This window comes from Saccostrea echinata, unplaced genomic scaffold (assembly GCF_033153115.1).
Source record: "Saccostrea echinata isolate AGI-Se365-2 ecotype Australia unplaced genomic scaffold, CSIRO_AGI_Sech_v1 ptg000030l, whole genome shotgun sequence".
NCBI classification, from domain to species: domain Eukaryota; kingdom Metazoa; phylum Mollusca; class Bivalvia; order Ostreida; family Ostreidae; genus Saccostrea; species Saccostrea echinata.
In genome coordinates this window covers 3,883,439-3,898,010 of record NW_026889779.1, presented here as the reverse complement: position 1 = coordinate 3,898,010, position 14,572 = coordinate 3,883,439, and the positions used below count along the sequence as shown (strand labels likewise).

At 34.9% G+C, this 14,572-nt stretch overlaps 1 protein-coding gene across 1 annotated transcript; it reads right to left on the bottom strand.

Moving 5' to 3' along the window:
• Nucleotides 1–1,885: 1,885 nt before the first annotated feature.
• Nucleotides 1,886–3,939, bottom strand: LOC133196120 (nucleoplasmin-like protein ANO39). Its single transcript, XM_061332057.1, has 5 exons — nucleotides 3,901–3,939; nucleotides 3,688–3,771; nucleotides 3,461–3,595; nucleotides 3,235–3,377; nucleotides 1,886–2,069 (listed from the first exon to the last, which is right to left on the bottom strand). Exons 1-5 carry the CDS (start codon nucleotides 3,937–3,939, stop codon nucleotides 1,886–1,888), a joined length of 585 nt encoding a protein of 194 aa, XP_061188041.1.
• Between the last annotated feature and the right edge of the window lie 10,633 nt (nucleotides 3,940–14,572).

The window sequence follows — 14,572 nt, the reverse complement described above, 5'->3', positions numbered from 1 at the left end:
ACTGAGTCTGCTGTTTTACCTTCAGCTTCATCTAGTAAATTGCCAGAATCTGCTGCATTGCCTTCTGCCTCTTATTTCAACTTAACGGGCTCTAATACCCTGCCTTCAGCTTCCAACATGTCGGATCAGTCTGCTGCTTTGCTGTCACCTTCGGCCGGCAACATGATGGTGTCCTCAGAATTGCCTCTAACCAAATCTTTATCCGAGAATGCTGTAGTGCCTTCCAAATCATCTGCACCTCTGGACAAGTCTCCAGCCTGTAACCTGAAAACATCTACAGTATTACATGTAACATCAAATGAAGCTTCATTCTGCAGCTCAACAATGAACACTATGTTATCTACCCCTATGACTGCCTCTTCATCATCCTCCGTTTCTCCAGCTTTTGATGAACTCCTTCAAATTCCAGTGGTAAAGACTGGAAAATCTACAAAGAAGGCCTTGCCTCCTCTACCTAAAGCAATAACCAGTGAAAAATTTCGTGAAATTCTTATTGAGAGACAGAAAAGAAAAGACGATGAACAAAAAGCGAAAGAGGCAAGGAAGAAACAGAGAGAGGAAAAGAAGAAAGCTAAAGAGGAAGAAAAAGTCAGGAAACAGAAGGAACGAGAGACGAAAAAAATGTTAAAAAAACAAAAGCAGAAAAAAAGTGGCAAGAAAGGTGGGAAAAAACGAGGAAATGGCGAAATTTCTGAGAGTGATGAGGAATTCGAACCTCCACTAGCAGACAGTGATGATGAAGAAATGTCGACAGATTACACCAGCTGTGCAAAATGCCTTGGAAAGGAAAACAATGACGCGGAGAACTGGATAGGATGCACAAAATGTCCAAGATGGATGCACAAAACTTGTGTTACCTACATGGATTTGACCTTATTAGATAATGAAACATTAGAAGCACTTGAATTTGAATGTGACTATTGTTGAATATATGCTTATAATGTTTATTTACTGTTTTTGTTATTTGTATCGTGTAATTATCAAACATTTACTTCATTAAATATTGTGTTCAGTAATACACTCCACTTTGTTCATTGATATCCTCCGTGTTCAATAACTGCCTCTGACTTATTTGTAAAGTAACACAATAAAATCAACATTTCCTCTCTTTTTTAGAGGAATATACTCATTTGAATATAACTATTGAATAACACTGTTACCAAAAATTAACAGGATTCTCTATAAATGATGTTTTAATTAAAGATTTTAAATTTTGTTTTTAAGTGTTCAATAATACCCGTGCCCGCTCTAGTATTCTTGAAATAAAGTTTATTTATAAACATTAAGGACATACGCAACGTACATGTACCTTACCTACTGATAATTTTTCAAAATATTCTTAATTTAAGATTATAGTGTCATCAGATGTTCGTAGACAAAAAATCAGCATGCATTACCAGGGGTTTTGAAAAGATATTAATTAATCAAAATTCTTGCATAATTCAAAGAAAAATATACACAAATTATGAAACATACATTCTAGATGTTTTGTTTATCCAAACTTGTTTTAAAGGAAATGTACAACGGCATATTTAGACATTAAAATGTAGCACACAGTTCCTTTAAGCATTGGAACTCTTCAACTCCAGGGAAAAAGACAATAAAGTTCAAACTATGTTGCGTATGTCCTTAAGATGGGATAAAACTAACCTCAATTCCGCTCCTTTCGCTGACATCACCAGCTGATGAAATTCCTCTCCTCGTTTTTTATTATGAAAGAATACCAAATGGGTATCAAGCCTTTTCACCACAGCATTGCATCCTTTCAGTGGGCAGAGTTTTAATCTTTATAGACAGAATAATCTTATTAGGAAATGCAGAAAGGTAAACAGCTGAAAATCAACGTTATTATATGGATTTTGCCATTTGAATCGTGGTAATTTGCTTACTTGCTTTTGCAGGTTTTTACTTTTGCCTTTGCTGCATAACGGTCGATCCGTGTGCAATAATGAGGTGTCTTGGCAGATGTACTACCTCTATTTCCCAGTGCGGACATTCCTTCCTCTTTCTCGATATTTGTTTTCGTGGGCCCTTCCTCGGTCTTCTGCTGGTTACTTTTTTCTTGTTTTCTATAGAAGGTAATATGCTTGTAACATACTTATACTGAAAACAAAATAATCCCAACAGAAATATTTACCCTTCGCAGGTACATATGTAGGTTAAGGCTTCCCGTAGAATACTACAGTGCACTCTGTGCCTTCACATCTCTTAACTACCAAAATATGACGTCATAATGGAAAATGACGTCAAATCACTGCAAACTTGAGGTGTTATGACGGGGAGAGTGTTATGAACTTTACACTTTATTTCAAACTGCATGTAAAATGCTAGATAGCTATTGCAAAATTCACGGGTCGCTAAAGGTTTTTTAAGTCTTATATGTCCGAATATTTTAAAAATACACCGCTTACCTACCCTTGATTGAAATTCAGCATGTTCAAAATGCTTATGAAAAATATACTTTTGAAATGTACTCTGTTTTATACCCTTGGTGGAGGTAGAATTTATTTTATGTGTATAAAAGAGTCTGGCGCAGGTGATTAATGAGGATTAATCTGAGAATTTTTGTGGAAATCTGTAAGAAGAGGTTGTTCTCTAACTGAATAGGTAAGTTGAATTTCTCAGGAAATATTTTGTACCCAAGTAATACCATGACTTTTCCCAAGCACATTTCGGATACACAAGGATACGATGAGTTTATTTATATAACAAAATGTTAATAATTATCGTGTTAATCAGCTGCGCCGAAGCGATTTATATGAAACACTTCAAAAAATTATAAATGACCGTCACGTGATCAACAAAGTCATGTGATATCATAACAAAATGTTAATATATAGCCGAGGAAACCCTTTATATAAATTGGAAGTACTAAAGTTCAATACTTATAAATTAAAACCAAAACCGACCTCGCAATGACATATCATGTTTTGAGCGCATTTTAAAGCTTCGGGAAGCCTTAACATAGCTGCGTTAGTCCGTCAAGGTTGGAGAACAGGATCAGAGTTAGGGTTAGGATTAATCAATGGTGTGGAGGCTTTTTTCTAGAAAGCAACAATGGATATTTTGTAAATCGATTTATGCTTCCAGTGTCATTGAACACCCAAAAATACTACATCTGGATTGTTGTGAGAAATAGTTAATTCAGATTTTTACAGTTTATAAATTATAAACCTGTTCTGTTGTTTTGGCTACTTTGTCACAGCGGACTAGAGGAATGGACAAGACTTTTACTTTGGCAATCTTGCATACTCCTCATCTAGTACACCTCCGTCATCCTCTTCTTCAGGTACATAATCTGGATCATCGTCTCTTTCTGCATCTTCCACCGCTCTTGCATATTCTTCATCTTCTTCCTCATCTTCCTCTTTTGCTTTCTGTATCAAAGGGATAAAGAAAGTTTTTTGTTTGATGATTCAATTTCTATGAGCATTTGTGTATTAAAAAAACTTGTATTTACCCTTTTCTTGATGTTAATTTTCCTCTTAGGTTGGTAGTTTACAACATGGGGAAAGTGTCCTCCCATTTTCTTCATTCGAATCCTCATAGGCTGCGGATTATGAGTGTTGACCTCAAAGCGGTCGCTTGCTGGTAACTAAATACAAAATTTACATGGTTCCGTCATTATAAAGAGATATAATAAAATTGAACCGTATCAGAATGAAGAAATATGTAAGCATATGTTACCTTGAAGTCTGGGTTGTAGGGCACCTTTTCAAAAAAAGTACCTAACTCTTCCTGACTCAGATCAGCCTCTGATCTAATCAGCTCCTATAAAGGATGCATCATTGCATGTATTTAATAAGTCTCACTTAGTGCTTTGCAAATTATTATAGCTTTTAATTAAAATTTGAGTTATATTATTCCATAAAAAATACATTTAAAATGTACATAACTTACATCTTCTCCATCTCTATCACCACGTCTTGTCGTAGCCATCATTTACTTCTTTAGCTCCTTCTGTAAGAATTAATCAGTTTTAATTGATTGGTGCATGCGCATTTTAAGTGGTAATTAACTATTGTTATATTGTAATCCTCATTATATTCAGATCTTGTGTAAAATTGAGTCAAGTCAGATGAAAAGATAGTGTACAATTTATATTTTAAAAATCCCTTTTATCTGTGTATAGCTAGCGCATGCACACTGGATAGTGCCCTTTCACTACAAAAAATAATGTCTTATCATATGTGCATGGCTTCTTTAAGTTTGGCTAAAATTGGAGCACAATTAAGATACCATTGACAGTTTAAAAATTCCTATTATCTGTATATAACTGGCACATGCGCAAAGTCAGTTGCCTTTTCACTACAGAAAAAAATATTTCCTTTCAATATGTGTATGATTTCTATAGGTTTGGCTCATATTGGAGCACAAATAAAGATACCACTGACATTTAAATAATCCCTATTATCTGTATATAACTGGCGCATGCGCAATACCAGGTGCCTTGATGTCCCTTCAAATGTGTGTGCTTTCTATAAGTTTGGCTCATATTGGAGCACAAATTAAGATATTATAGACAGTTAAAAAATCCCTATTATCTGTATATAACTGGCGCATGCGCACTAAATGGTACCCTTTCACTACAGAAGAAATATATCCTTTTATATGTGTGTGCTTTCTTTAAGTTTGGCTCATATTGGAGCACAAATACAGATATTATAGACAGTTAAAAAATCCCTATTATCTGTATATAACTGGCGCATACTTACAGAATAGTACCCTTTCACTACAGAAGAAATATGTTCTTTCATATGTGTATACTTTGTATAAGTTTGGCTCAAATTGAACCACAAATAAAGATACCATAGCCAGTTAAAAACTCTTTATAATCTGTACATAGCTGGCGCATGCGCACATCTTGGCACTATTTTTTTAATATACACAACTGGCCATTACATATATCTATAAGCATGCCGAAAAGAAAACACAAAAATCCTCCGTAAAGCTTTACGGCTTTCATTAAAAAACCTTATATACTGTAAAAGCAGAAATATTCGTTGGGATTTAATTTTGTTTATTTCGTAGCTAACAATTATCAACGAAATTAAATCCCACTCGAAATGTTTATACGACACTATATATAGAATAGGGTTACTTTCGAAACAACGAAATTTAATGCCCAAGATACCTTCTTAGATGACATAACAACAAAAATTCATCCCAAAGAAAATTTGTGCTTCTACAGTATTTATTTTAATTTGCACATTTACAAATCAACAGAAATATATTATTTATCTGCTTAAAATTAGAAAAACAGAAACCAATAAAAAATCAATCACATTCTGAAAAAGAAATCATTTTTGGGTGAGGCCAAAAACGAGTTACAGATGCCATATTTGAGGCCAGACCAAAATTTGGTTTGGAGCCAAATTAGAGGCCAGACCAACTTACAGGCTAGGTTTTATAACACGCCTCCTATATATTCCTTTGTAAAATTCTGATCGCCCATAGTGTCCCCACCCAACCCCGGGGGTCATGATTTGGACAAATTTTAATCTACACTACCTGAGGATGCTTCCTTTTATATATGACTGATCATGGCTTTGCTGTTCTTGAGTAGTTTTTCAAAGATTTTCCTATTTATTCTTATGTAAAACTTTGATTGCCCATTGTAGTTCCATCCTGACCCCGGGTTCATAATTTGAACAAAATTGAATCTCTACTACCTGAGGATGCTTCCGTATAAATATGACTAATCATGGCTTTGCTGTTCTTGAGAAGGCAATTTCAAAGAATTTTCCCTATGTATTCCCATGTAAACCTTTGTTCACCCAAAGTTATCCCACCCTACCCTCGGAGTTCATTATTGAATCATATAATAAAACAATTATAATTGCTGTTTTTGAGGTCAATTCGATGATTTAGCCACCTGAGGAGTACAATATTCACCGAACCCAAAGGGCGAGGTGAATATGCGTACTTCGACGGTGGCTAAATCATCGTATTGACCTCAAAACAGCAATAATTGTTTCATTATATGATTCAATGATTAAATGATACAAACTCATTAAGCAGTTCATGCCATCTTTACATTTGCTGAAGACCTAGCAAAAAGCAATGAGAGAAGCAGGGTTAAATACAATTACCAGTCGTATTTATTTGGATTTTTATTTAAAGTCTACTTTAGTTGCTATGAAAAAAAAAAAGAAATAATATCAGGCTCTTTTATAGGATCAATTTTAAAAGGGGGGCATTATCGGGGAAAAATGTAGACTGAAAAAAAAAAATCTTTGACTAGTCCCCACGAGTAGAGAATTCTCTACATAAAATTTTGTTTGGGGTTTGGGTGGGATAAGAGGTTGGCAATTAAGGTTCACCAGCATTTCAATGAATATTTTTAGTCTAAATTAAAAGTAAACATTTACGTTCAGAAAAAAAAGAGTTTGAGGGATGTCACTTGCAGCCCACCCCCCCCCCCCCCGACCCCCCCGAAATTATATATTTCCTATTGTTATGTTCTCCTGAGTGGAAGTCGGTAGCAAGTGAAATAGCTTTTCAAAACTTTTTGTATCAATTTGAACTTTCCAGCTCTTTTTTAGACCAATGTAGAGAAAATAAATCCTTATATCCACCTGGAAGGTCACGTGCATGGGAATTCTACATTGTTGGATCTCAGCCAATCAGAGAGGTACGAATTATTCAATCATATAATAAAACAAGTTATTCTCTACCTTATTTAGGTGTGTAAAGAAGATCATCCTTCCTTACATCGAACAGGTGAAAGATGATCTTGACTTGCCATTAGAAAAACACTGTGCTTATTCGACGTATTTAAAGCTCAGATCGCTGAGGAGTTAATGGATTTGTTGAAGGAGAAATCCATTGTACCAGTTATATGGTTCCGGCGAGTTACACAGACAAGCTTCAACCCATGGATATATGTATTCAAAAAAACCCGCAAAAGATTTCAGAAAAAAAAAATTCCAAGCATGGTACACGGATTTAATTTTAGAACAAAGCTCCGAATCAACTTGGGCAATCAAACCGGTTCCTCTACTTTTATCTGTGGTAAAACCTCTTCCTTTGAAATGGCTTGTACAAAAGGACCCCCAGAGATTGTTACAAGCGGCTTCAGGGAAGCGGGAATTTATGACGTGCTAAATTAAAATTTACTTGCGTAGTCTACATGCATGGTTTTTAATACGGATTTTTTTTATTTCGCATTTTTGAAAATTTTATTTTTAGTTAAAATGTGCTGTTATGGTAAATCTGTATGTGACTTAAACCTTCATGATCAATAAGACTAAAATAAAGCGTTAAATTGTTTCAGAAGAAAGATTTCTGTACAATGGAATATATATAGTATCATATGAAAATCAATATTGTACAGGACGACAATAATGTAATTTTGCTTCAATCAAAGCTTATAGATGGTTCTTCCATCGCAAATATGAACAAAAGAACTTTATAAACGATATTTTTTCTGTCATTGAAATAGTTAAGTACAATAAGAAAAAAAAATTCCGACATCAAAGTTGCAGCTCATATTGCTTTAAGATTTATAATTTTAAGTCTTTGACCCTTTCTTCTGTTTTATGTGCTTCGAATAAAAACTTCGACTTTTTAATACACTGTAATACTGTCAATTAAATCATGATGGTTTGAGTTGTCTCTCTTTGTTTCCGGTAAATCAAGACGAGCACGTGGTGCGCAACAATAATGATACAGGTACCTAGCAATGTGTATTAAAAAACAGGAATAAATGAAGGGTATATGGTGTAGAAAGGTAAATGAACAAACATATTATAATTAAATGAATCGTTATCACGGGAACAATTTCTTTATTCTTACATCGGGTTGTCCAGACACATTAATTTTTATGTAAACGCATTCAAAGTGCTAACAATCATTGATCTGGAATTTTACCTCCGATGATTTTAATTTTTACAGACATGCTCAATTCGTAAAAATTTAACACGTAAAAATTTAAATCACTCTTTTTGAACCAAAATTCGTAAAAATTTTCAGCAGTAAAAATAACCCATTATACGATATTTCGGCGGATGATTTAGTTGATAGCAGTTTTTGAAAGGTTTTGGTTTCTCTGGCGGCCCCCAGTGAGCCTACTCTTTTCCGAAATCCAGAGAGGTTCTGGAAAATTTAAAACGACACACAGCGGACAAAGTTGGGTGAGTAAGGTGTGCAGAATGCCTTTAGCTTCTGATCCCACCTCTGATGTTTTTGGAGGTCCGAGTTCGCTCTGCTCCCGATTTCTATTGTTTTAAGGTATTCAATGTATAATGTAGGGGTATTGAACTATTTTGAATCATTTTAAACTAGTTAAATATTTCTTGCTATATAACAATGAAAGTGAAATGAACTAAATTCACTTGACTAATAACATGTAAGAAGACGGTCGTTTTGCACCTTAAACGTTTTTGAAGAGTTATCTGCCCTTGATGAAAAGAAGAAAATCCGTGATCGGGAGGTCGTGAGTTCGAATCTCGGCCGCGACAGACCTAAGTCGATAAAAATGGGTAGCAACTGTTCCTTCGCCATGCGCTCGGCATTTTGAAGTGAAAGTTGCGGGTCCTTCGGATGAGACCTTAAAACCCGAGGCCCCGTGTCACGATAATGATCCCTCACTGCTCAAGGGCCCTAAGTTCTGAGTAAAGGTCTAAATTTGAAGTCCTTCACCGGTATATGGTGACGTCTCTATATGAGTGAAAAATTCTCGAATGGGACGTAAAACAACAATTAATCAATCATTAATCATATGGAGACGCCACCACTTGCCGGTGGAGAGCTGCAAATGTTGTCCTATACTCGGCACTTACGGCCATTGAGCAGTGAGGGATCTTTTTCGTGCCAGCACCTACTACGACACGGGACCTCGGTTTATACGGCCTCATACGAAGGACCGGTCTCCACGTCCCATAGTGGGATTCGAACCCGCGACGTAAGGATCAACTCCTTACTTCGCGACTCTAGAGCAGACGCTCTAACCACTGCGCCACGCGGGCGACTCCATATGAGTTAAAAGTTTTCGAGAGGAACGTTAAACAATAATAAAAATTATTGAAATTTATGAAATTATGACAAACAACTTTTTAGGGAAATTCTCTCGGCAAAAATGATTCCAATATCTAAAACATCATGTAATATTCTTCGATCCCTAGCAATAAAAATCCTCAGTATCGTTTTCCTTTGAGACTAACGCGCTAACCACTATGCTACTCAACTCCAGATAAATAGTGACATTTAAATCATGTTTTTGATATGACCCTTCACTAAATGGACTTTCAAGTATTTCTCGGAAAGATACGAATGTTGTGTCTCAGAAGTTACTTTTAAGGTATAGTGGGTCTTGGCTCCATATTTCTGTAAACCAAGAAATGTATATTTTTATGCAAACTTTGAGGATAAACTTTCAAAAAACAATGGAGCAAAGACCCAATCATATGGAATAACTGTTTTATGATTTGAGAAAATTATCCTTTTTCCCTCATTCGTGTGTGTATGCTCCTTCATAGGCAACTCATTTTAATTTTTGTGAGATTTTCGCAAATTGTGGAGAACTTACGTAACGTAACTTTAATGTTAAATGATATGTCAAGAAATTATTTTAATTTGCAGCCCTCCACCAGCAAGATGTGGCGTCTAAAAGTGAGTGAACATTTTCCTAGGGGACGTTAAACAAACAAACCAACATCTGCTGAATATCTTAATTGTACATGTTTTGATTTTTGTTTATTGTTTAACGTCCCTCTCGAATATTTTTCACTCATATGGAGACGCTAAATGTACTGGTCAGTGTTCAATTGATGTATGGCATTAAATATGGTGGAGGGCTTAATTAAGACCTGTACTCGGCGCTTACAGCTGTTGAGCAATGAGGGTTCTTTTTCGTGTGGGGACCTCGGTTTATACGGTCTCTTTCTAGGGACCGGCCTTTACGTCACACAGTGGGTTCGAACGTAATGATTATCTCCTTAATCTTTATTTTCGTCTGAAAAACAATATACGTTCCAAACAAAAGATAAGCATTTAGGACCCTTCTTGACTTTATCTCTGTTTCGGAATGGCTTTCTCAAGAAGTGAAATACAAGGAAACATTATTATCAACATTTTCCCTATGAAATTTCCGACCATTTCCCACTGCTTTGTGAAATTGACATATCTAGTGTTTTATCCAACTTACCTACAGATTATTCAAGAAACATCTCAAAAAGGAAAGTGGCTGACATTAAAATCTTGGAAGCGTTCAAAAATACCTTTATTATCCTTTTCAACCCAACAGATACAACAACTCTACATTAGGATAATATTAATATGTTCCTCGTTCATATTACAGCTTCGCTTTTAGCATCTGCTGATCAACATGTACCATATGGAAAATTCAATCCTCATCTAAAACCGTACTGGAAAAATCCAATCTACACAAGGCCTATTTTGACATGAGATGCTCAAGAAGGACTTGGAAATCAAATGGATCTCCCAGAGATAAACAAAATGAATCGTAGAAAAAAAAACTGTAAAAACTTACTCTAAACGTAAATTCAGGAAACTGCACAGACTTGCACAAACGGACTAAAATCATACAACACTGTTGAAATTGACATAGAAACTTTCTATAGAACAGCTTGGAAAAGTAAAAAAAAAAAGAATCAGCTACAGCTTTTCCTTCCCAATTAAAATATAAAGAGAACATCGCTGAGAACCTCACTGACCTATGCAATTTACGACAAGAATACCATTCTGACCTTGCCAATGAAGAGTACCATCCAAATAAATTCGATGAAGATTTCAAACATTATATAGATAAAATTGTACAGAATATCGATAACGATTTAAAGAGCCGCAATGAGATATTCACAGATGGAGACGTTATAACCGTTGAGGAGATCAAACACCAAATTGAACTCACCAAAGGAAAAGCTTCTGGACCAGATCTTCTCACAAATTAACACCTTATATACAGTGGTCATATTGTAGCTGAACAACTGGGTTTACTTTTTTAATGCTATCATTAGAGAAAAACACGTTCCTGAAATGTTCCAAGTAGGAAGAACAAGAAGTCTGTGAGCCAATGCTCACTAATACCCCCGCTCTGATGTGAATATACAAGTTCAGTTATAGAGAGACACAGTGATAATGAGGAAGTGGACATTGGATACAAAAATGAATCCCAACATATGGCATGCTTAAACAAAGGGTGTGCTAAAATTTCAAGCATCTGTGATGAGTAGTTGCTGAGAAAACTGCGACCAAAATTTGTTATGTATGGTACGGACAGACGCACGGATAAACAGGAAGTTGACATCGGATTCGTACAAAAATGAATCCAAACATATGGCATGCCTAAACAAAGAGTGTGCTAAAATTTCAAGCATCTGCGATGAGTAGTAGCTGAGAAAACTGTGACCAAAATTTGTTACGGACAGACACACAGACAGCTAGACGGACGGACAGACACACAGACAGATACACAAGGGTAAAACAGTATACCTCCTTCTCCTTCGGAGCGGGGGGTATAATTATATCTATAAAGGTAAAAACAAAGATAAGTGTAGCCCTACTAATTACAGGGGTATCCTATTGACATCTGTAGTCAGAAATCTGTCAAAAATTGAAGAAAGTTTAGTTAACAGTGGTAAATCTACAATTTGGGTTTAGAAATGATTACGGTGCCATTCCAGCATGTCATGTTTTAAAAGAAGCTATTAGCTACTATGTAGATAGAGGTTCTCTAGTTTTCTGTGCATTTTTAGATAATGAAAAAGCCTTTGACAGAATTTGGCACAATGGTTTCTTATTTAAGTTGTAACATCTTGATATTGTCTCGAGATTTTGGCAAATTTGTTAAGTACTGGTATAACGACAGCAAGTGTTTTGTATCATTTTGTGGTGTAAACTCCAATTTGTTCAAAATATCTCAAGGTGTAGGACAAGGAAGAGTGCTGAGTTTCTTGTGTATATTAACGACTTATAATATGAAATATGCAAAAATAATAATGGTTTTGTATTGGGTGATCTACACATACGAGGTATTCTATTAACAGATAATACTGCTCTAATGAGCAATTCTCCAAGGTCCTTACAATGTTTACTCAACCCGGTAGAAGATTTTGCAACCAATAACATGCCACAAACTGCCAAAAAATATCAGCTTTTAGATGTGTTTGAAAACAATTGTAGTATAGTATTCAGTATAAAGGAGTTTTCAAAAATAGTAATCAAAACAATATGAACAGCAGAGAAAAAACAATGTCTGGAGGTCCTAATATGTCGTTTTTCAGTAAAATACATGATACTAAGTAGAAGCCAAATAAAGTGTGGCAGATTGTTAGAGAGGATCTGTCAAAATGACTGTAAACTAATTTTTGATACAGGTTTCATCGATGAAAATTGTTTGTAAATCTTGTCAATTATGTAATAAGGTAATAACTAATTATAATATGCACCTGATCTCAAGTTGTTTTAAATTGCTAGATGACAGAGAAAACGTGTTTGAGAACATTTTAGATGTACTTGAGGTCAATGAGTATGTTTTGTTTAAAGATCAGGATGCTCAATTTCACTTTTTATCTCTAATGGGTTGTGTTCATGGCACAAGTTTTGAAAACAACTTTTACTAAATTAAAACTTGGTAATCGTTGCAAAAACAGTGTATAAAAACAAAGGTCTATTTGCAATTGATTTTCGAAACCTTTAAGTTTTTACTAGAAAAATGTACATATATAAAAATATGTTTCTTTTTTGTGTTTTGTTACTACATGAGTTAATTATTTGTTATACAGACTCTTCATTAATTTGGAGGAAATAAAGAGTATCTTATCTCTACGTAGGAAATGCCGCTCTTCATCATATCCTTTTTACAAGATTTAAGATGAACACATTTTCAGATGTAATAAATTATTTTGTCGATATGTGATGTTTCATTTCATTTCATTAAATAGATCACATGCTACTTAATTTTAAAATCAACATGTTTTGACACAACAAAGCACTCTTAACAACATTATAACGTCTAAAACAACCCGTCATCAGAGTTAGTCAAAATTACTCTCCCTCTTCATTTCTCTCAGCGTTCTTTTGAGTCTTACTAAAACGTAAACGTGTCCCACTTGACACTATGTATGCTCCAGTTACAATTTTTCAAAAAGCACAAGGTAGTTTGCCGTTATTTATACTGAAACGCAAAAGAAACGCAACAAGCAGTAATCTACAAATATTTGAATTTTTTATCTAATGATTTTCAAAAATGAATTTAGTAAGGTAAAACTCGATTTTAAAACATCAGAGATTTGATAAAAATGTTAAATGATTATCTTTTTAACTTTATAAAGTAACACATGAATGTTAAAACACACCCACCCGGGCCATTCAATTACAGCGTGCAAGACTGCCATGTGCAACAGTTGCAGCTTGATTTCTACGATGCAATAGGTTCATCAGTCTCGAGATCTGAGCGAAAGAAATATTCTTTGCCATTTTTAAATGCCTCTTTTTCAGATGATGAGGTCGAATTTTCTCTAGCCAAGCGCAGTGTAGTAACCCTTGGACTTCCGATCCAAGGACTGCCATTTATGCTAGTGATACGTAAGAGCCTATTGAGGCGTGCTGTGGTGCATATTTGCATCTGCACTCTCCATCACCTTTATTTTGAGATTTTCCAGCTAGAGCAATGGAAATACGTACTTAAGTCATCTTAGGAATCCTTGGCATCGCTTACGGAAAAGAAAGGAGAATTTATTTTTCGAAACATTGCTGCATCACTTATGATGAACACATACAAATCCTTAAAACCCCATAGTATTGCCAAATGTTTTGTTAAACATGCAATTTTTTGGTTTCTGGTAAGCGGACATAAACTTAACTTCCGGTAATCGTATGAAAATCGTTCAACCGTTAAATTACCGATATTTACAAAGTTGAAGGTGTCCTTACTTTTGAGATACAAAATTATATTCTATATTTAATATTCACCCCTAAAATAAGATGCTGCGTTTCTTTTGCGTTTCAGTATAGTTATACTAGTCAAAGACTAGAAGGTGTCCGTCTGTCTGTAAACATTTTTTTGAAAATGCTTCTTTTCCTACAGTTTGGGATTTCAATATAACTTGGCACGCAAGTTATATTTTTAACATTCCCAACAATCAAAATGAATTTGAATTACCATACCTTTACTGGATTCCTAAACTTCATAAAAATCCTTACAAACAAAGATACATAGCAGGTTCCAGTAAATGCTCCACCAAGCCTCTTTCTTTACTCCTCACTAAAATATTTACTGTAATGAAGGAGAAACTTCAGGAGTACCGTATAACAGTATATTCGAGAAGTGGTGTAAATCAGATATGGATACTTAAAAACTCCAAAGAACTCTAAGAAAATTTGAAATCACAAAATTTTACTAAAATCAATAACATCAAAACGTACGACTTTTCAACACTTTATGCTACCATTTCCCACGATAAATTGAAGTCCAGACTTTTTGACATCATAGACAGCTGCCTTTTCAATAAAAATGCAACTCGTAAATATACTTACCTTGTCATTCGTCATTTGCAATATTATTTTGTTAAAAAGCATTCTGATTGTACACACAAGTACTCTAAGTTGA